The sequence below is a fragment of the Aptenodytes patagonicus genome, chromosome 5 (genome assembly GCF_965638725.1).
Source record: "Aptenodytes patagonicus chromosome 5, bAptPat1.pri.cur, whole genome shotgun sequence".
In the NCBI taxonomy this organism is placed as follows: Eukaryota; Metazoa; Chordata; class Aves; order Sphenisciformes; family Spheniscidae; genus Aptenodytes; species Aptenodytes patagonicus.
In genome coordinates, this window is record NC_134953.1 from 47,807,676 (window position 1) to 47,829,085 (window position 21,410).

General features: G+C 42.3%; 1 protein-coding gene across 5 annotated transcripts in view; it reads right to left on the reverse strand.

Moving 5' to 3' along the window:
• The window catches only part of C5H1orf21 (chromosome 5 C1orf21 homolog), a 130,121-nt gene that overhangs the window by 70,000 nt on the left and 38,711 nt on the right, over window positions 1-21,410 (reverse strand). For 4 of the 5 annotated variants that reach the window (XM_076339578.1, XM_076339582.1, XM_076339579.1 and 1 more), the window contains exon 2: window positions 8,298-8,503. In XM_076339578.1, coding sequence (XP_076195693.1) covers window positions 8,298-8,391 — 94 coding nt within the window. In that variant the 5' untranslated portion in view covers window positions 8,392-8,503. Of the gene's footprint in view, window positions 1-8,297; window positions 8,504-11,959; window positions 11,979-21,410 lie in introns of those variants that run through there. The other variant, XM_076339583.1, reaches the window with a different exon arrangement.

The following is a 21,410-nucleotide window of genomic DNA, read 5'->3' on the forward strand; positions in this document are numbered from 1 at the left end:
CCAGCCTCATCTCCTGCTGCTCCTCCCTGGATGGACCCTGGACCTGGTTCACTGCCATACCTGGGACTGCTGATGGACCCTGTCACCAACACCCAGTTCTGGCCCGTGTTCAGGCCCCGTGGGACTGCACACCAACAGCGAGGGCACTGCATGTGCTGGGGTCACCCTCAGCTCCCAGCTCATCCCCCCTTGTGAGGCAACCCTGCTCCTGCTCCAGGAGAGATGCTGGCCCGTTACACCTTCTACAAAAGGCTCTTTTTATATTCTTTATGTGTATCTCTAAATATTTACTTGCTGGAGTGAGATGAAGAGCTTGTTTTGCTACTACTCTCTGAGCAAACCCATAGCCCAGAACAGCTTCTTCCTTATACTGCAAAAGCAGTACCTTTTCCAAGAGAGCTATAAAGATGAGCCACTTCTGTTCACAAAAGGTGAAAATACAGAGTTTTAATTCATGTGGAAAATACTTTCTTTCCACACATTGATCACAAATACATGACTAGACAAAACCTGAGGGTGGGGTTTGGTTTTGTTTTGATTTTTTTTTTTTTAAACTGTTGCTTCCTTATTGGAATAAAATAGTGAATTATTGACTTACCAAGGGTGTTCTCAGAGTTATACAAATACATCATAAACCTAGATAACAAATGCAATTTTATTATATTTCCCACATGAACATAACACCAAACTGTTTTTTGGTTCTATTCTTCTCTTTCACTTCCTGAAACACGTGTTTAGGACTGACCCACGTTTACTTAGATAAGAAGCAGGCTATCACCAAATTGTGTTGGAACAAAGTGGATTAAAACAAAGATGTTGTTAAACTAAAGAAATATCATTTCACCTGAATAAAAAAAGTGAGGAAAAACAGAGTCCAGTATAATTCTGGAAGATGCTCATGCACTTCAGCCCTACGCTGCAATGTGCTCATCTGCTTTTCTTCAGCTTTCAAGCATTGAAGCAAGATCTACTTTATAACATGAGCTGCTGAAATCATGAACAACATGAAAGCTACCCTTCCAGGAGCTCAGCTGGAATTTGAATTTAAGCAATGAAAATCTCCTCCTTTGAAACTCACTGTGATATTTAAAGTTTTGCACCCCTGAGACCGGGTTTTCAGAGAGCGAGTGCCTACGTGCCACTCACTTCCATGCAGTTCAGACTAAGCACTGCACGGAACGAGTGCCTGTGGCTGTACCAGAGGTATTTGTTCATGTTTGAAAATGTCTTTTAAAAAGGTTATTGTCTCAAAATATCCAGTATGGTATTAGGACACTGCATGGTGCTGGTCCCCTTATGCATAATCACTACTGTCCCTATAATGAGTACGATCTGACATTGCAGAAGCATGTCAGGACAGCCAAATGAGCTGGAGCAATTACTATTGGAGTGCTAACCAGCTGACCAAGAGAGTCAATAAAATAAATGCTGTGAGGCAAAGTGAGCTGTGTGTTTGTGTGAAACCTAGTGCAGCAAGAGCTTCTGATCATGGCATGAGTTCACGGTCAACCTGACAGAAGTTATATTTCTTAAGCTACGGCATTCCAGATAGTTTCAGTTCAGTGAGGATGGCCATGCTGCCTTTCAGAAGAATTTCTTGTTCTCAATTTCAGCATTTTTTTCTGACAGTTGAGGGAAATCGAGAGGTAACAGGAAGGTGTTATTCACTGAAAACACTTCTAGTATATTTTTCCCACTTCAAATTTTATCTAAAAACTTCCCAACTTCAGAACTTCAAATGGCCCGAAGATGACCTGCAGAATTTTGTGCACAGGAACTAGGTGGAGAAAGGCAGGTTTAGGAAGTTGATCTCATATTAATCAAGGACATCTGAACAGTCTGCTGGGCTCACAGATATTTTAAAGTGTCCTATGCAACAACCTGAGCCTGAAGTTTTGAACAAGATAGTAATTCTAGGCCTGTTAATCAAGGAAAGAGCCTTCAAAACAAACTAATCTCTACAAAGGTTTGGGCACAATATTTCTGGAGATTCCGCATATTTAGGAAAGGTAAGTCATAGCCCCAAATTCCCCTTGCCATTCTCTTCCTGTATACAGTGGACATGTTTTAAAAGTTTCAAATATTTCAGCATCTTTTGGCACTTACTTCAAATGCACACGGCATACATCAAAGTAAGCCAGAGCTCTGCTGTCTTGGGCAGCGGACTGAGATACCCACATGGATGAGACAGGGCAGACGCGTGGAAAGAAATAATTGACTGTCACAAGGCAAGGCTTAGCAGAAGTGAGACAAACCCATAAAACATATAGGAAGAAAGAATACACCAACATGAAAAAACTCATGACGAGTTGATAAAGATTTTGGGTTTTAAATGGTGGTATTGGTGAACAAGAAGCCAAATAAAGCTACCTCCTTCCAGTTCAAGTATGGCACCTACAGAGCAGCGTATTTGTTTTGGGTGGCTAAGCTGAACTCCTCAATTTGGTGAGAGAAGGGAGTCCTCCCTGTGAGATGGGTTGTTGCTTTCCTGACACTGCAGGCCAGCTGCCACCATACAGGACAGATCAATACTTGCCGTATTTAAATACTCTAACTTTCCTGCTTGGCTTTTGAACTATGGCATTTTCAAAAGATTTGGGAAGAAGTATCAACACAGGAGAAAACTGTTGGAAAGAAAAAAACAGGTGAGGAAGAGCAGAGCAGAAATAAGGGCATGCACATCTGCAAGTGTTCTGACATCAGGTCCCTCCCACATCTTCTCCATGCTGTCCATCTCTAAAACAGGGTGGGTCTGTAAATACAAACCAGGAAAGTTGTGAAGATGACTACACTAGAGCTTGTGAAGCAATCAGATACTATGTGCGTCGATCAGTTTTTCAATCTCATTACAATACCTCAATGCTAAAGATTTCCTTTTCTAATTCTCCCAGCTGTTCTGAGATAAATCGGTTTACAAAACTATTGTGCTTTGTGTTCAGCTTTATTTAGACTGGTTTAGCAATTGGAGCTGCTGTTAATAACAGAAATCCTATCTGGCAATTGCAGCACGGATATCCCAATTTGCCAGAAGATTCTTACCTGTCATGCTTACTCTTACTTTTGCAAAGCACCCAAGAGCTCCACATAAACGTCTGGATTAGCCTCTCAGATTAATAAACAGATTCTAAAGCCTTCCCCCCCCCCCCAAGAAATCACATTACCAGTTAATTTTCTTACACAAAAAATTACGCCAACAACCTCCTCCCCAAATGAACATCCCATGATTTTTTAAAAAGGCACAAATAAAATTAGTTTACAAGAGACGTTATATTATTAAAACATATGCTGACATCAACAACGCTCAAGCCTCTATAATGGCATTTTGTTCTTCATTGGTATTTACATTATTATAGTTCTTATGTATTGCCCTGGAAATCAGCTTTGAAGTGGAATGATGAATAAATGAAGATTTATTATTACTATCCTTATTAGAGGGATTTTAAAGTCATTAGAGACCAACAAGACATAATAATCATATTATATTCAATCTTCTCTAGAACATCTCCTTTGATAGGCCTGCTAACTCAATTATTTAAATATATATTACAGCAAAATGCAGCGTGCCTTCTACAGTTTGGGATAAGATGGCAATTTTTATGTTGTTTTCAGTTAACCAGAATTTGTTCTTACGGAATTCATGGGTTTCACAGTGGGTTTCTCAGTTTTAAACACTAGAGTTTCAAATTTACAGTGAACACCTGGCTCAATGTGTCTGCTCAATTGAAAAAAAGAAAGGTTAAAAGCTGGGGAGGAGATGAGGCACTGGAGCACAATCTTAACCTGCAGTGACTTTTAAAAGTAAGATCCTCACAGAAGCGATGATCTCTCAAATAGTCAATAGACTTGGCTTCAACCAACCACCACCAGGCAAGAAGGAAAAAGCATCTAGAGGCTCTGAGGAAGAACAGAAGCAGAACTGCACCACTCCAAGCAGTTCAGAAAATAAGTCTCTGGATTCAAAGTGACATCTATAGTCGAGCAAAAACTACTGATTAGAAAAAAAATATCCAAACACTGTATACCTGGAAATTATCTCCTTTTTGTCTAAAGAAGGGTGGATAAACCCTAAGACTAACATCACAACCCCTGAAGAAAGCTTTGGAAATGTTAAGCGGTCTTCTAGACAGGCCACAATCTAAGGACTTGGAGGGAGGGCTGGCAAGACAAGTATAAGGCTCATGGCATGCAAGCTGAGTGACAACAAAAAGGCAGAGGGCAAAGCTGCAGCCTTGTTGGTGCTCATAACTCCTGCATGGCTTCTTTGCCTGCTTCTCCCATGAGAGGAAGAGGAAAAAGTGCTGAAGGACTATAAGTGTGTTCATAGCAAAGGAAGTCAAAGTTGGCAATGCAATAATGATGTTGTTCTGGCAACTTCTGCAACATGAACAGAGAATTGTTATCCAAGGCACAGAGAGCAAGGAGCTGCACAGGAATTACTTAGGTCCTTTCCACCCTTCCTTTACTCATGAAGTCCTGTACCATGAGCTTACCCCAAATGAGAAGCTTGGAGACACCACTATTTACACAGTTCTGAGACCACCTCGATGTCTTCTTTAGTTCAGACAACTAAGGATTGTTACTACATGTACAGCAGAACTCTTTCACAGCAAGAATCCACGTTTAACTACAACTAGACAGGTCTTCTCTCCTCCCCCAGCACTCTCATTATAATTACAGCTCTTTTCCATCAGTTACAAGAGGGAACCTTATAACCCCAGGCTATGACTAACCCCCTTCTTCTCTGCCCTCTGAAACTTCCATCGTTACTCAACCTTGACAGCAGAGATGGTATAGAGTAGCCACTGGCTCTGTATCACGGCAGGCTGGCATTGGCAGTTCTTATTGCCCAGCTGGAAAACAAGTGCAATGGTAATGAAGACCATCTAGTTCATTCCTCAGTAGCTCCACTTGCTACTTGTGGAGCTGCAGTTATAGCAGTGGAGCAAAATAGGAAAGCTCTTGAGCACCAGAGAAGATGGAGCTCACAGAAAATCACATGAACAACTGCACTTATTTGTGGAAAAAGGGTGGTATGTGGGAAAGCGAAAGGTTTTTCAGCTGTGGCTAATGCTTTCAACCACACACGACAAAAATCCTTAAGTGGCAAAAAAACCCAGCAGCCTAAGGCAAAGGTAAAAGCAAAACTGGCTAGAACCAAATAAAGTATTTTCATACTTCCTCTCACTCAAAATGACCTATTTAATGCAAAAGCAAGATGGAAAGTACAATCCTTACTGTTGACTCTGCCTGCAACTTGTCTGTTCAAAGAAGAAAGAAGAATACCATTTTCATCTCAGGTGTTAGGCAATCAGCGAGGGGCAATAAATATACTGTAAGCTGCATCTTTCAGATCACACCAGCTGCCCAGGGAAGGCAGCACCAGCATTGAGGTATTTTCCTTTAATTCTGTCATTGCTGTTCCAAGTCCTTCAGGATTTTCTCCACTTGTGAAACATCTGAGGCAATCTGGGCTACTACAACTATGAAGCTTGTACCTGCTAGTTCTGTACAGGTGCTTTATGTCAGATTAGTCCCCAGATGCAAACACTGCAAGTGTTCATCATCTATGACTATCATAATTTATGGATACTAATATTCTCAGGGTGTTATCAATGCTATCACTACATCAGCTACCTTCCAACCCCGCTTGTCATCTCTGTTTCTTTTACTTTGCTGCCTTCTTACCCAAAACCTCTTACTGATTGCCTCTAATTCCCTTTCCATTACCTTCTTGCTCCTCATGAACCATCTGATTTCCCTGCCGTTCACCTTGGTCTTGCTCTGCCTAGTCATTCTGCAGTTAATTTTTGATCCTTACAGGCTGCAGAGATACTTTGCTCTTGGCCACTGGCCAGATGAAACACTTCTGTCCCTTCCCAGCAATAAGCAAGGAAACATTCAGCAGCTCTTGGCACTTGGAACTGGATGGGGGAAATGCATGATGGAAGTGCTGCAGTGCTCTTTAACCTTCGTTGACTCTGTGGATCCTCCTGTATCTCTGGGAACTTATTCTGCTAAGATTTGTCATCCTAGCTGAGATCGTCTGTTCAAATCTAGCACGACTATGCTCTCTCCTTGTAGGAAGTTGATGATGACAGGCCTCTGATATGGCACTGACTTCCTCCTTGATGACTTAAGGAATAACTCTGCAGAGTATGTTACATGGAATTAATTTGGGACTAACAACATGAAAGTTTAATAGAAAATGAAGTGGGCAGAATACTCTGAGCTTTCAGAGCTAACTCATAACAAACAATGCAATTGCCACTATGATTTCCAACGTGGAAGAAGGGGGAGCAGGAATAGTAGTCAGTCTCCTGTGAAAGAGCTCTAGGCATTTGGCAAATCCAGAAGATTGTTAAGAAGGACAATAAATATGATGTTAAGGTGTATTTTTCTTGCCTCTCTTTTTTTATATTGAAAAATTGTGTTCAGGAACTATGCAAAGCACTGGACACGTGAAGCATGCGGCTTCCTGCTTCTGGGCATTTAAGCATCCTGTTGATCATTTATGAGTCCCAAAAGGACAGCAGTAAAGCCACGTACACTCCAGGTCACCTTTCTCATACGCCCAATTCCTGATCTGGAGGCTGTCCCTCAGCAGCAAGGGAAAAACATGGGTTTTGTGCTCATTCTGGTTACCATTCAACAAATCGTTTAAGTCACAGACTCCAACTCTCTGCTAAAAAAGGGTCAGTCATTGAACAGGATCTTTAGCAATGACAAACTGTGTACCTAAACTATGTACCAGAAAATGGTTAACAGAGGGTAGTATTCCTGACATTGATAGGTTTCTGTAAAATAGGGAACAATTAACAGCCCGCAAATGGATTGCACAATAGCTAAATTACACCGCTGACACCAGTCCAGCTCTATAAAGTGGGAGCCCTTTAAAATCCCTTCAGTCTTCTTGATCCTCTGCTTCCAGAAGTTACTTTAGGTTTCTTGTCACTAAAGTTATGATCTTTGGCCCACAGCATGCAGTTAAACAAAAAAAACCCTAAGGCACGCATATTGCCAAAAATTGCTCCCTCACTAAATATCAGCTAAAATATAAACTCAAATTCCTTTAGTAAACTAATAGAGCGTTCTGTTTGTGACAGCACTTAAAGACTGTTTTAAATAAAAGCAACATACTGAACTCACAATTCCAAAACCAGCATCTCTCAGGTTAGTGAAGGAGCACACGCAGGAAAATAATCCATCATTCGGGCCTGAAGTTTGCTGAACAACTACCTTCTCTTCAGATTATGCCTCTAAGTATTCTTACTTTGGGATCCACTGTTGGGAGCAAGCTAGCCCCCAGAAAAGTTGAAAAAGTAAAATATCATTGCTCTTGAAATTAAAGGGAGATATTTTTTGCTGCTAGATGCGTCATTCCCACTTCTACACAAACAATTGCTATAAAAACCACCAGAGAAGAGAAGCTTAGTGTAGTCAGTAGCAATGCACCTATTTTAAGAATAACAGTACCAAGTTAGCTTATTCACAGCTGACTTAACTTTCAGATAGATATCTGGGCAGATCTAGAAATCTCATTTCTGAACAGTCTTCCAGATAATTCCTAACATTTAAAAAACTGAATTATTGTTTAGATCACTATCTAAACAATACAACATATACTAACAGAATCGGGGGGGGGGGGGGGGGGGGGGGGGAGAAAAATCATGAACCTGACTATACATTTTATCTTATACAACTTTCCTGATGCACAAGTGTCTGTGATAATACCTGGATCATAGACCAGTCTTCCCACACAGTGAAACAGATGTTTTCATCCCACGTTCAGAGCTTCCCAGTACCAATGAATCCCTCACAGAAGGTTATTTCTAGTTTCATTGTACCTTCAAATCCTGTTTGCTATAGGATTTCAGAACTAATGTTTTATTGCTTTACAGGACAACAGTATTGGGGAATTATTTTTATTACTGAACAGATTTTTATTTTTAGGAAATGAGTCAACTATTTTGGTACCTAATGACAAATATAACAGAGACACATATATAAATATGAGGGGGTTGTGCAACTCATTGCCTTTGAGCTATTCCAGGATTCGCGGCGTTAAAGACAATGCAGTACTGTACAGCACTTAGAATGTTAATTTTCCACTAAGGATTTCACCCCGACCTCTGTTTCAGGTGTCATGGTACTGTCCCTTGGAGGGGCCAACTGCACTATCATAGTGATTTATTTTAACATGCATTTTCCTTTCTATTTTGTGAAAGGTTAAGGCTCCCAAATATACCTTCCAGAACATTCATGATGTTGGGAGAAAGATAAAATCCTGCAACACTTACCACCAAACACATCTCCGTTCTGATAGTTTTTCCCCTTCTGAGTTTCCTCTTCATTTTGAACAGTAGAAACATGCTTGGCGGAGGCACAGCCCATAGCTTCATTCAGACAGCTCCAGCTGGACCGAACCACAAATCATGTCTAGAGATGCATGCTCATTGTTTGAAAAATAATCGACCTTCCCGTGTGGTTGTCAGGGCACTTCTACCTAATGATGGTGAAAGAGAGAGAAAAATATTGACAAAAGGTAACCTCTAGATGTAGAGCTTTGAAGACAAATAATGGGGTTTGTCTTTGGAGGGAAGGACAAGAGCACAGGCTGTCTCCATCGTCTTAGGTTGTTAAAACCGTATTCAACAAACATCTGATATACGTACATCATGATACAGGTAGACCAATCCTGCCTTGGGACAGGAACTCAGTGTCTCCTTCAACTCTACTATTTAACCCATGGCTTGAAGAAAGCAACATGCGCACAGATATGTTTCCCACAGAACACAGGGGTTTTTTGGAAAGAAGGTAAGAAACCAGGAATATCTGCTCCTCCTGTTCCTTTTACTAATCTACCCATCAAGCCAGATTTCTTACAAAGTGTTTTAGTGATTAAGAGCTGTTAATTGCAAGTGTCCAGACAAAATACCCCCCCCAAATCAATTAAAGATTTTATGTTAATAGATGTGAAAGGCGATAGCCAGCTGTATTATCGTTTTTCTACATGATCATTACTCTACTGGATCCATAAAACCTCCACTGTTCAAAAAGGCAAGTATCCCCATTTTAAGATGGAGTAACACTCCCTGAAAAATACAAATGTCACATAAAACAAAAGGGGGAAGAAAAAGCTAGTTTATAGCTGCAATATTTATATTAAAAAAAAAAAATTAAAACCATGAACTGTTTAATGACCAAATAGTTCCACACTCAAACAAAACCAACTTCAAAGTTGGGTAAGATGACCTGACTTGCCTTTCCACCAGCCAAACCTTTTGGAAGAGGATAAGAGGTAGAGGAAAACAAGAACCACCTTTTTGCCGAGTTGTTCAGTTCAGCTACAGCGTAAGATCATACACACAATTTCTTAACTCACTACTTCTGGGTATTTACTTAAAAGGATGTGGCTCATTTTACTGCATGCCAACCACAAGAATTTTATCCATAAGAGCAGAAGGGCGCTCCTACCTAGGATATAGCAGTATCCATCCCACCAGAAATGTAGAACCCCAAAGAAAATCTTCTGAGTTTTATTTCCCTGTGTGCTCAGCACAAACAGCACGCCTGCCCGTGCCAAGGCAGCACCATGACACATCAGGACATGGTTTATGGGGCCTCCGCAGCCGCCCTTGGAGGGACTTCCCTGCCCATCCCCAAAGTCACAGAAACGAGGATGTGGCCAGCAAGGCCAAGAGCGACTCTGCTTCTTGCCATTGCAGCCACAGGTTCCCTGATGGGCGGCTTTTACCATGCAAGGGGAAGGACTCTGGATGCAGAACCACCTCTCACTTCTACTCACAGACCAGCTTCCACCTTCCATCTCACTCTGCACAGAAAAGTGCTTTTCTCCATTTAACAAGGGCGTTTCACTCAAAGCATACAACGTATATATGCTCAATCCCTGTTCTAAGCAGCTAACCCTCCCAGTCACACCTCTACATGCATTTTTCTTTCTTTATGTTCAGTATATTCCCCAACATGCTTTCTCCTTTTTTCCTTCCTCCTATATATGCACACTTGAGCATAAATTTCTAATTGCCCCATCCCTCTGTTCTCCCTTAGACACAGCTAGCTACTCACCCGAAAACACAACATTTTAAACCAAGGCATACATGCTGTTAGTGGAAAGGAGCGAGCAGATCCCCCTTGAGCTATTTTTTTAACCCTTTATGTTTACGTACTTTTCCCCCCCCCCCAAAAGAAAACCTAGGTTTTGCAGCAAAAGTCAGTATTAAGCTAGGGAGACTTCCTGCCTCCCTCAAGCAATCTCCAAGGCTATTCTTCAAATGGTTTTAATCCGTCTGCTTGTCAGACGTATACAAAGCTATAGCCCTGCTAAGAAACAAATTGCCCTCAAGATCCCTCTGTGCACATCCGAGCAGTCAATATCCAGAGCAGGCCATCCTAATTACACTGCCATGCATCGCAAATACCGATACACTCATTTCATGTAAACTACATTAGTTGTTCTTAAGCTTTTGCAATACAGTGAGGGTTGCAGCTGACAGTTTGTCTTCACATGTATCCAAACAGCATGACAGCCTGCATTACAATCACAGGTCTCCGTTTCACTGTTGGGGTGGGAAACAAGGATCCATATGGATTTCAAGCATCAGCCACGCTGTGCCTGCTCAGGAGGTACAGCAAGACACACAGAGGTGTGGGAGATGGAGGAGAAATAGCAGACTGAGAAGGGGAACTGCTAACTGGACTGGAAATGAAATGTGGACTAATTTTCTTAGAGGATGTAAATTTGCCTAAAGATAATACCTTTCAATAGACCAGCTGAAACAAACGGGGGAGAAGCAATCAAGTTTTTCGCCACAGAGACCCCATTTCAGATTTCAAAGAAAAGCAGGAGACTCAAGGTAAGCAGAGCCCGAAAACAGTAACTTTGATTTTTGATTTAAAATATAACCAGTTATATTATCCAAGGGAAAAAGACGTGGCCAGCTATAGGGCAAAGAGCAAGGGGAGACCCGATGTAACCCCAGAAAAGGCAAGAAGGTGTGTATGTGGGACCACAAACAGGCTGTACGTGGGGGAGATCACTGCACACCACAAACCCAGCATCTCTGTCACAGAACAGCCAAACTGCACTCACAGAAGTACCTGTTGAATGAATTATGCTGTTGCCTTACTCAACTATTTTTCCTCTTTCTTTTTTTTTCCTTCTGTCTCTCAGCAGGGACCACTTACAAAAGGGAAACAGCTGCTTAGGAATAAAAAACAAATGTATTTCACAACATAGCAGTGGGTTGGTTTTTGGGAGGGGATTTTTTGTGAAGCCTTATACACAGCCAACATGCAGCAAAACACATTGCAAAATACTTAATCATTGATTAGTACCCATGAGGGTGATGGTCCCGTCACTCAGGACCGGCAAGCTGTAGAAGTAATGGGGAGCAAAGAGATAAAGCTCTTTGGGGGAGGGAAGGAAAAAACATCCACAGTCAAATCTCTCCTGCAGTATCTTGGTAGCACACACCAACCTTACTAAAAATATGGTCACGTTCAAAGGCACGCTGTAATTAAAGGAAACAAACGGGAATACAAGAACTGGAAGTTTCACCTTTTACATTGAAGAACAGTAATCACAGCAGTATCTGGAAAAACTACACAACCAATACTTGGCTTATGGAGGCAACTTCTCCTGGTGCCAATAAATTGGGCTGAGAAAGCTACTCCAAAATGGCCTCCAAGGTAAGTCCAACACACATTTCCAGGCACATTTGTTGGACTACTGTAAACAGTGCAGTGAGACAGATGACACTGCAACACAGATAACTAACACAACCCAGAATTAGCAGAGGATTTAAAACAAACAAACAAAAACTCCAAACCAAAAAAAAACCCACAAAAAACAAACAAAAAAAAGTGAGACAAAAGCAGCATTAATTTTACAAGAGATGAAATCTGAGATACATAACACCGTGACGCTCTCCAGCCTTACACTGCCCCCAGCCTCACGGAAACCTGTCTTGCCCAGGTACTGAAGCCCAGTGACGAGGCTCGGGTACTGCTCAGAAATGAGGTGCTGGTCCTCATTCAGTGGGATGCCTGCAGAGGGTTTTGACGATGTGAAACGCAGTACTTCGAATGGCAGCAGAATAACGCATCCATTCCGTCTCCTCCCCCACTTTTGCACAAATATAATTTTCCCTTTTGTCTTCCTGAGCATTTTGGGGGCATGCAGATTTTTAGAAGCCAAAAATAAAAAGAATAAGAAAACCTCAAACCATTTGCAGTTCATGTTCACCACCCACCATCATTAATTATCAAGATTTGAGAGGCAATTTACAAGCTCCAATCTGCAAAACGCTAGTGAGAAAAATCTCTCAGGCAGATCAAAAGTGTCTACACCACCCCCAAATTAAATGCGGCAGGTTTAAGACTAACATCTTATGTGCAGGTCAAGAGAAGACTATAGACACTCTCAGATGCTGTACTTCGTACCCCAAGTTTCTTCTGAGCTAAAAACAGGGGAGCTCAATTCTTAGAATAGAAATTGCCTTTGGAAACTTTAAGCAATTCCTGGGTTTTCTGGGTTTTCTTTTTTTTGAGGCATGGCTATATTATGCTTTTTCTTTTACCAGCTCTTTCAACACTTCATTAATCCACTTGTCAGCCCCTCACCTCTTATTTCTGACAGTCGTGTCCAAGGCTGCATCCTTGACAAAACACATTTTGCTTCCACAGCTGAAAACCAAACACTTAATAGCAAATGGAGGATCTCCAGTGTTTTACAACAAATGTATGTTCATTCTTCTATTACCACAGGTGTATTTGTTTTCATCTTTATTGCATTGAGATAACTAATCTTTCATCTTCTTCAGGCTGCAGATACATCTAAAAGTTTCCTTCCATGTTGACCACACAGGAAATCAGGTTAAAATTTCACAAAGCTCAAGAGATCAAAGCAACGAGCTTCATGCAACCATGAAAAAACCCTAAGCTACGAAGAAAAACCACACTGGCTTTTCCTATAATACAACCTCATCCAGGCAGAACCCAAGGATTTAACTTAGTGCTATCATTATATTTATTTCCTATAAGAAATAGGCCTGTTTGATTTCCATTTGTTTTATTTTTCCCCCAAAAGAAGAAAGCAGCAATGTCTTCTGAATCTGCCCTCCAGGAGGATCGTTGGAAGTTAGCACCTAGGCGTCCCCCACTGTGATATCCCTCTTCCTCAGCTACCCTCCATCACCTCTGCCAGAAAATATGGCTTTTGGGTTTTTTTTTTTTTTCAACTGCCAAAAGGCATTTTTGAGCCAAAAAGATGGAGCTTTTTCCTTTGAAGTGCACCAATGGCCTAAGGAGGGGGAGAAAAAAGAAAAGATTAAAAAAAAATCATACAAGCTTTCTCCTTCTTCAAATTATTCAAACCAGCATTGCTGGTAAACAGCATAGTTATATTGAAAATTAACCCACTGACTTGCTAAATGAACAGGGCAAGGTTACAGCAGAACCAGAGTTGCAAACACTCTGGAGTAATACAGTGGCAGAAGGGGAAAAAGAAAAGTTGAAGTGAGTGGTGATGCTCTGTGCCTTTGAACCCATAGGCAGAACATGCTCCCCTCCGCCTGTTGATACTAATAGCCATGAAATTAAGCATTTTCTCCCCTTCTATGAATTGTTTGTCTCCGTGATGCAAAATTTCTGTGTTTATTACCACATTTCAGCATCCTACTGGAAACACGCTGTTCCAGTCATCCAGGCGAATGCAGCAGTAATCTTGCTGAAAGGGAAAAGAATGAGTGCAGTGCAATAAAATAAGTAACGCACAAGGAAGCGCAGAGAAAGCACACCATGGTTTCACAGCATTTTACTCACACTGCACTAAAAATACTATTGACAAACTAAACTTGCCCAGTTATCCAGTCGGAAGGTGGAACTGCCATTTGCATGTATCCTCTCTTGGGAAGCCATGCTCAGCAGAAATCATATTTTAAGCATTCACTTTTCAAAGAGCAAACAAGAATACTGCAATTTGACAGCTAAAGAGACCCAACAGAAAAACCACAGAAGCTTTTCCTAGCAGGGTGGGCCTGGTTTGAATTAATACTACTAATTCATATCATCAGGTTATTTGTCCTATTACAGGACAGACTTTGCCCCGCTGAGGCTTATCTTACCTTTTTCATCAGCAAAATTAGCCTCTTATTTTCTTTTCTTTTGTTTGCAATCAGCATCCCAATACATGGTTTTTTATGTATTAAAGCAAAAAGTGATTTCCAAATAGAATAGCTCTCAGCAGCAACACATCAGATCTAGGGAACATTTTCTCCTCATTCGGTCTCATACAGAGAATAGCACCAGTGAGTCCCTGGGAAGAGACTCCCTGGGAGATTTGTAAAATACAAATGAGGAAGAGAAGGGGAATCGTATTGTAATCTTCCTCTTCATTCACACAGGGTGGAGTTAAAGTAACACCAGTGTGAAAAGCCCAGCAACCCAGGAACAAGATATGTCAGTCACAGGGCCTACCGTTTTTGCCATTTCCAGAGAAAATTAATTAAATTTTACTGTTTGTTTTTTTTTTTTTTAAAAAAGCTCAAATACTTGAAGAGTAGTGATAGAAAGATTACCACCACCATTACAGAACGCAGTTCTAGCACCTAATTATTTTTTTCCTCTTTCTAGGAGAATTAATAGACAAAATATTGAAGACAGACGAGACTTTACAAGAGTATGGGCTGGCAATACCGCAGGGTTTTTTTTTCCTTGCACACAAAGTAAAAATGCACTAGAGATGGTATGTTTCTGGTGAGAAAGGAAAAAACTTTCATACAACGTATTTCACCTGCACAGCCTCTTTCAAACCAGTAGCAGTGCCACAGCTTCTCTTTACCATAGTAGGTGGTGCTACTCAACCAGAATTTCCAAAGAATCAGGACATTTATCCTATGTACTTTCCCTTTGCAGAAAAAACAAGCACTTTTCATTAAAAATAAGATTACACGACAATAAGCTGAGAACACCTTAAATATTTCCTGCTTCTATATGAGCAATTGCTGTAGCTGTTACAAGGACATTACAGAATTTCAGCAGAGATTTCCACAACACACACAAAATGCTCAGATGTGTGTTTGCTATCAAACACATTTCAGAGCTGGTGGGTCACTACAGTATCTCAGTCCATTGCCCAGTACTTCTCTTTTGGGTCACAGTCAGCACTAGATGATTGAAAACCCAACAGAAACTAGAATGAAGGACCTGATTAAAGGCAACAAGACCCTTTCCACTTACTTTAGGTGGCTTGAGGTCACTTCCTAAAACTCAAATTTCACGGAAGAAAGATTATTTTGTGGTTTATTTCCAAAGGGATTTTGGAAATGTAGTGCTGGTGATCGCAGCCAAGCCAGGCACGCTGGTGTGATGGGAGATACTAGACAGGACTACAGAAAAGCCAGGTTCAATTCTCCTCAATATATGACCTTCCTGTTTATCTAAGCATCATCTCCAGCACTTACCGTAACGGGTAGGGTGCCCAAGTACTTCTAAAGTACAAAGAAAACCAACAATAAGCTCTCCTATTTAATTTTATTTCTGTCTTCATGGTTTAAGAGGAAGATGTGGTTTACTGAGCAAGATACAGTAAAAGGCCCTGAGGTACAGGAACAGTGATTTATACAATGTTTTGTACATGCCTAAGTATGGGTCTGAGCATCATCTTCCTTTTGAGAACTCATTCCCCTTGCTTTGCCTTACTAAAAATAATTTAAAGATGCAACCATTACACCTAGCCAATCAACTCCATCATTTAGAATTAGACTAAAATAAAATGATGTAGTAGCTGTAGCTGTGCCATCAACAAAACTGTTTGCTTTGGAGAAAAACCTTGAGAGAGAATTACCACACTGTGAAAAAGCAGCTTCGTCCTCCTAAGTTCCTCCTGCCCTCTTCCCACCAGTGATGGGGAATGCACCTCTTTGGAGGTAAACATTGACTTTGGCCTGGAGCTGAACTCTTTTTAGGACTGCCCCTCTCCCAAAAAAGCAGTGGCTCAACAAGTCTCTCCTAAAAATGCAAAGCACATACTTCTTTATTTCAACAGTAAAAGCATCAAGTATCTAATACCACACATTGGTGGCATTAGACTTGGAGACCTGGACTTTTCAGACTTGGAGGTCTAATCTTTATTTTTTGTTCTTCCACACTTTTATTTCCTTCCCAAACCACTTTTCTTAGTCTTTCTCGTGTGCCACCATGGTGGTGGAAATAATCACACAGAGATGGGTCTGCTAGATGCCCCCAGCTGTGTGAGATGCAACCTCTCCACTCTGTGCGGTGATGATTAGCATCTTTCAAAACTCAGTAAGAACACGTTTTGCATCACCGTATCACAAATCTGGCACAGCTACGCTCCCCAGGAAAGGTACTTGTAGACTTCCAGAGAGCTGGGGTGCATGCAGGAGTCTCCGTCCCTGCTCTTCAGCCCATCCTCAGTGCCACACACCCAAGGTAGTGGTGGCAGTGCAAAGTGATGCTGAAAGAGCAGAAATGAATTCTTCCTCTCTGACACCGGGGTGCAGCATCTCCTGTTACAGCAAAACTCCTTTGAGACCTAAGACTGAAAGCGCACCGAAAGCAACGGTGTTGTGCTACCTGGCTCTGCCAGGCAGGAGAGAGGAAGAGGAACATGGCTGACCTACCACCCACTGCTGCAGTGAGAAGGCAGTGAAACCACTCCATCACAGGGAGGAGGACTGGGGCAGGGTGTATTGGAACAAGACTGGTCTATACAAGATGAAATGCTGGCACTGAGGGAAGGGGGCTGATGATTTAGTCTCCTATGGCCAAGTCCATTTAATCCTCACGCATATTTCAGCTGTACCCCATACCTACAAATAACCAGTGCATCTATGGCCAAAACAACCCAAAGCTAAATAAAAATTGCCACTCCAACTTGCACGACCCAAAAGCAACCAGCTGACCTCCGAGGTTAATTTTGGGTGCCATGGAAAATGCAGGATCTCCTAGACACTGAGATTTGGAAACATCTCAGTATGTTAACTAGTCAATGAGGTAAGAGATGTCTGATGGAAGCACTGATTACTGAATACCTGAGGTGCACAGTGACACACAGGTCACATGAAGTCCTTCTAAACAAGCTGGGCAAACATTCATCATTGCTGCAGCACCCTCTCAAGTATATCATCAGACGAATCTTGCCATTAATGGATAACAGCAACTTTGATACTTCTATGCAGTCTTGTTTCAGACAAAGTGAAAACAATAGTTCCCGTGAACCTGTGTGCATTTTTTTTTTTTAAGCATAAGGATTTTTACCGCAATTATCTGTAACTGTACATTTTCAGGGTCTCATCCCCCTTTAGACCCACTGATCTATCCTAACAGCTCTACAATAAAAAGCCCCCCAAATCAGTTGACTGGGAAGATCCTTGAAAATCCTTGAAAATGTACAAAAATGAAGTGAGAGATCCCATCAGCTCCCCCATCTCCAACTGCATCAATGACAACTGCAAATACAGCAAAAATTAATCTATCTCCCCCGACCGCCTCCAAACATACAGCGTGGGATTATCCCACCTCACCTTGGGAAACCACTTTTGGTCCCTCTAGCCTGCTCTGTAATATCTGCCTTGAACATATGCTCTTCAGTTACGCTGTGCGCTTTCAGCATTCACCTGCAGACCTTTCCTTGCTCCCCATCAAGTTTGGCCAAGCAGCAAGTTTGGCCAAATTCATCACCACAGAGGAAGAGGGGAGGAGCTGCAAGCTGGAGGGGGGCTGCTGGATGTCTCTGCAGCAATACAGAGCCCACGATCTGCCTCCTGGGTCACTTCCAAGGCATTTTTCATCCAAAGAGCTGTGGCAGGAGCTACTTCATGTGCCACTTAGGTTGAAATTAAAACAAAACAACTCAGCTACGCAGAAGCCAAGGGTGTGAGATGCCGGGGACCTGCTGCTAATGTGTCAGCAAGGAAGCATTTGCCATATGCATCTCTGTTGTTTCTGTGCAATTAAAACATGAAACAATTTAAAGAGGCCTCTTTTTTTTGTAGACGAGTTAGAGAAAGAAGAAATCTTTCTTCACTAACCTGATAACACTTAAACGACAGAGTAAGTGCAGAGATGCTGCTCAAAACCATGGGAGGTGGCTCGTCCAGGCCGGTGAGGAGTAACCCCAGCACAGGCACCTGTTCCCATGCACAGCTGCCCCCTCTATGGCTGAAATGACAGCTACAATCTAGCTAGAAATCGTCAGTTAAAATTAATGATAAAAGCTAACAAAGCGGCTCATTTCACTCTTAGCTTTTGTGAACAATTGTATAGGGTTCAGCATTTCCACTGGGGATTTTTTTCACACAGGCAGGACATTTCCTAACCGTAGTCTTATGTAAATGGCACAAGTAGGAACGAAAGGGATGCACGCTGCAACCCGTGTTCCCAGAAGTACACTACTGACTGCTCCTTCCTGCTTAGCAGGGTTACTCCTCAGGATCAAGGAGGAGAAAACAGGATTTTTGGTGCTGAAGGCCACAGTACCCGAATGTTTGCATTGGTATGGTTTGATCCGAGAGCCCTATGTGATATCCTATCTGACATCATACCCTATTGCACAGGTTATCCCCGGAAACCTGAGTTGGGAGCGCAGCTGAGAAAGCAGGCTCTGCTCAGGAGCAGGAGAGCTTCAGAAACCTCCGGCCAAGAACAGGCAGCTGAAAAAACACACAGGCAAGAGAGGAGCTGGGCTACGGGGAGGAAAAGCAATGTGTCACCGCCCCTGTAAAACCTGTTGTGATCCATTACCTTCTTTGATCGCATCTCCCCATCCAGCGCTTCAGCATGGGCACTTCTGGACATCCCCACTGGAGGCTCAGCACTTGCAAAGAAAGTTTCCTTACTTCATTCCCTCAACACAGATATAGGAGCTTACCCGAGTCACAGCTTTGGGTACCGGCTTTTTCCTTTTTTTTTTTTTTTAATTAAAAAAAAAAGTCTTAGAACATCATAAGCTATATTTCCATACTCTCCACTAATGCTAACAGAGCAAGTAATGGAGAGTTTTCCTTTCAGTGGTGAGATGGTGAATGAATATGTGCATAACCAAGCCTAGATACTCAAAAAATAAGATCTAAACCACATTCCAGCCTATGATACAAATAAATGAGCAGTAGACTAGCCAAAAACAATTGAAATATTTTCAGTTCATATTAACACAGTTATAACTCAAACACCACCAGCAAGCCCAGAGCTGGATCAGTGGCATAGGAGCAGGGAATGCTGCAGATCTCTCCTCCCACTGACGATGCTGATACGGTGCCCAACTTCCCCAGGTTACAACAAGGAGCAGTCAAAGCAGCAACAGACCCCATCAGGATTAAAAACATAGAAACCACCTTCTATCGTTTTTAAATTACCTACATCTTATTCAGGCTGTTAGCATCCTGCCCCTGTACTTTGGTCTAATCTTACATTCTCCCAAAAGTGACCATGTTAATACTCTGTGTATAGGCAGCTGGCTCCTATTTGGTATCTCATTGTCCTGGTTTCGGCTGGGATAGAGTTAGTTTTCTTCCTAGTAGCTGGTATAGTAGGACATTTATATACCTGTACAGTGCTTTTGTGCTTTGACCCACAGTTTAGGGATTTATCTGAACTCAAAAAAAGAGTGTTTAAAACCAATTGTGTATAAAACAAATTAAATCTTTCAAATTAGAAATTTTAGGGGAAAACACGTTAAGCACAACTTTCTATTTCGTGGCATAAACTTTTTCTGGATACCACTTGAATTTATTTAGACCAAACACCATGCAGAATAATAATAATGAAGCAATTTTTGGTACAGAAAGAGGTTTAAGAACCATTCCTTCAACATTAACACCTTGCCTATGAATCCCAGCTCAGCAAAACCCCTGCAGACTTGAAGCGAAGGGCAGTTAGGTCAAGCACACAGTATCCTTTTGGAAAGGTCTATTACAGTTTGGGTGCTATTACCCACCAGCTGCTCATTGCTGAGCATCAGCTGGATAGCATCATCTCTAGGCCTGACCTGCACTGATCCACCATCAGAGCATTTGTTATCTGCTTCAAGGCAAAGGTCAGCCAGCTGAGCAAGAGCTCCAACTCACAGTCCACCTCTGCAGAGCTTACTGCTCCCAGCTGCCTGTGTTGTCCCCTCTTTAAGGGACGCTTGCTCCCAGTAGAGTGAGCAGAACTTCTGCCGCTCCACCCGGGACATCAAGGTCATGTCAGTCTGTGCCCTGACTCCTCTTTGCAAGTGGCTTGTTTTGGATGAATTCAAAGCTATTTGCAGTTGATTCAGTCAAGAGTTAAGAGTGACTGATCCAGCTGCTGTCCTGAAATGCACCCATGCAGGATGAGTGAGGAGCAGCTAAGGACTTTGGGTTTGTCTGGTTTGGAGAAAAGGAGGCTGAGGGGCGACCTCATTGCTCTCTACAGCTTCCTGAGGAGGGGAAGAGGAGAGGGAGGTGCTGATCTCTTCTCCCTGGGATCCAGTGCCAGGATGCGTGGGAATGGTTCAAAGCTGCGCCAGGGGAGGTTTAGACTGGACATTAGGAAGCATTTCTTCAGCGAAAGGGTGGTCAAACACTGGAACAGGCTTCCTAGAGAGGCGGTCGATGCCCCAAGCCTGTCAGTGTTTAAGAGGCATTTGTACAATGCCCTTAACAACATGCTTTAACTTTTGGTCAGCCCTGAAGTGGTCAGGTAGTTGGACTAGCTGATCGTTGTAGGTCCCTTCCAGCTGAAAGTATTCTATTCTATTCAGATGCACCCAGTGCATCCAAAGCTGGTTTAAAACTGCTTTTGCAGATAAAGCGTTGCAACTCTCCAGGTCAGCATATCTTTAGTGAAGCACCAGTGCATGCAAACGCCACGTCAGTGACTCCTGCACACGCAGCATGAACTCTGTGACTGCCAAAGGCACCAAATAATATTAAGTTGTCTTTGCAAAGCAGGTGTGTGCCTTCACCTCTCTTGAGGAACAGTGCAGGTTTTAAACTGATTAGTACTGTTCACTGTCAAAAACTGAAACTGGAACTGACTCAAGGACCAGGAACCATTCAAAAATACTTCAAGTACTGCTCCCAACTCCCTCCACACAGCACATGGAACACAGCTCATCTACGGAGGAGCAGGGGGTCACACATCAGTCTAGCTGCAGGACTGTGAAGTTTCCGAAGTCAGGGAGATGAATTGCTGGCTTGAGGTCCTACAGTTGTGAAAGGTGTATAACTGAGCACAAACAAGCTGGAGGAAATACTCCTGAAAGAAAACGGCAAATGAAGTGTTCTCCCACGCCCTCTCACAGTCGCCAGGCCACACGACTGAGCTCTCACTGAGATTTTTCTACCAAACCAATACATGAATAGAAGGGGGGAAAAAAAGCAGCTGAAAACATTACAGCCTCA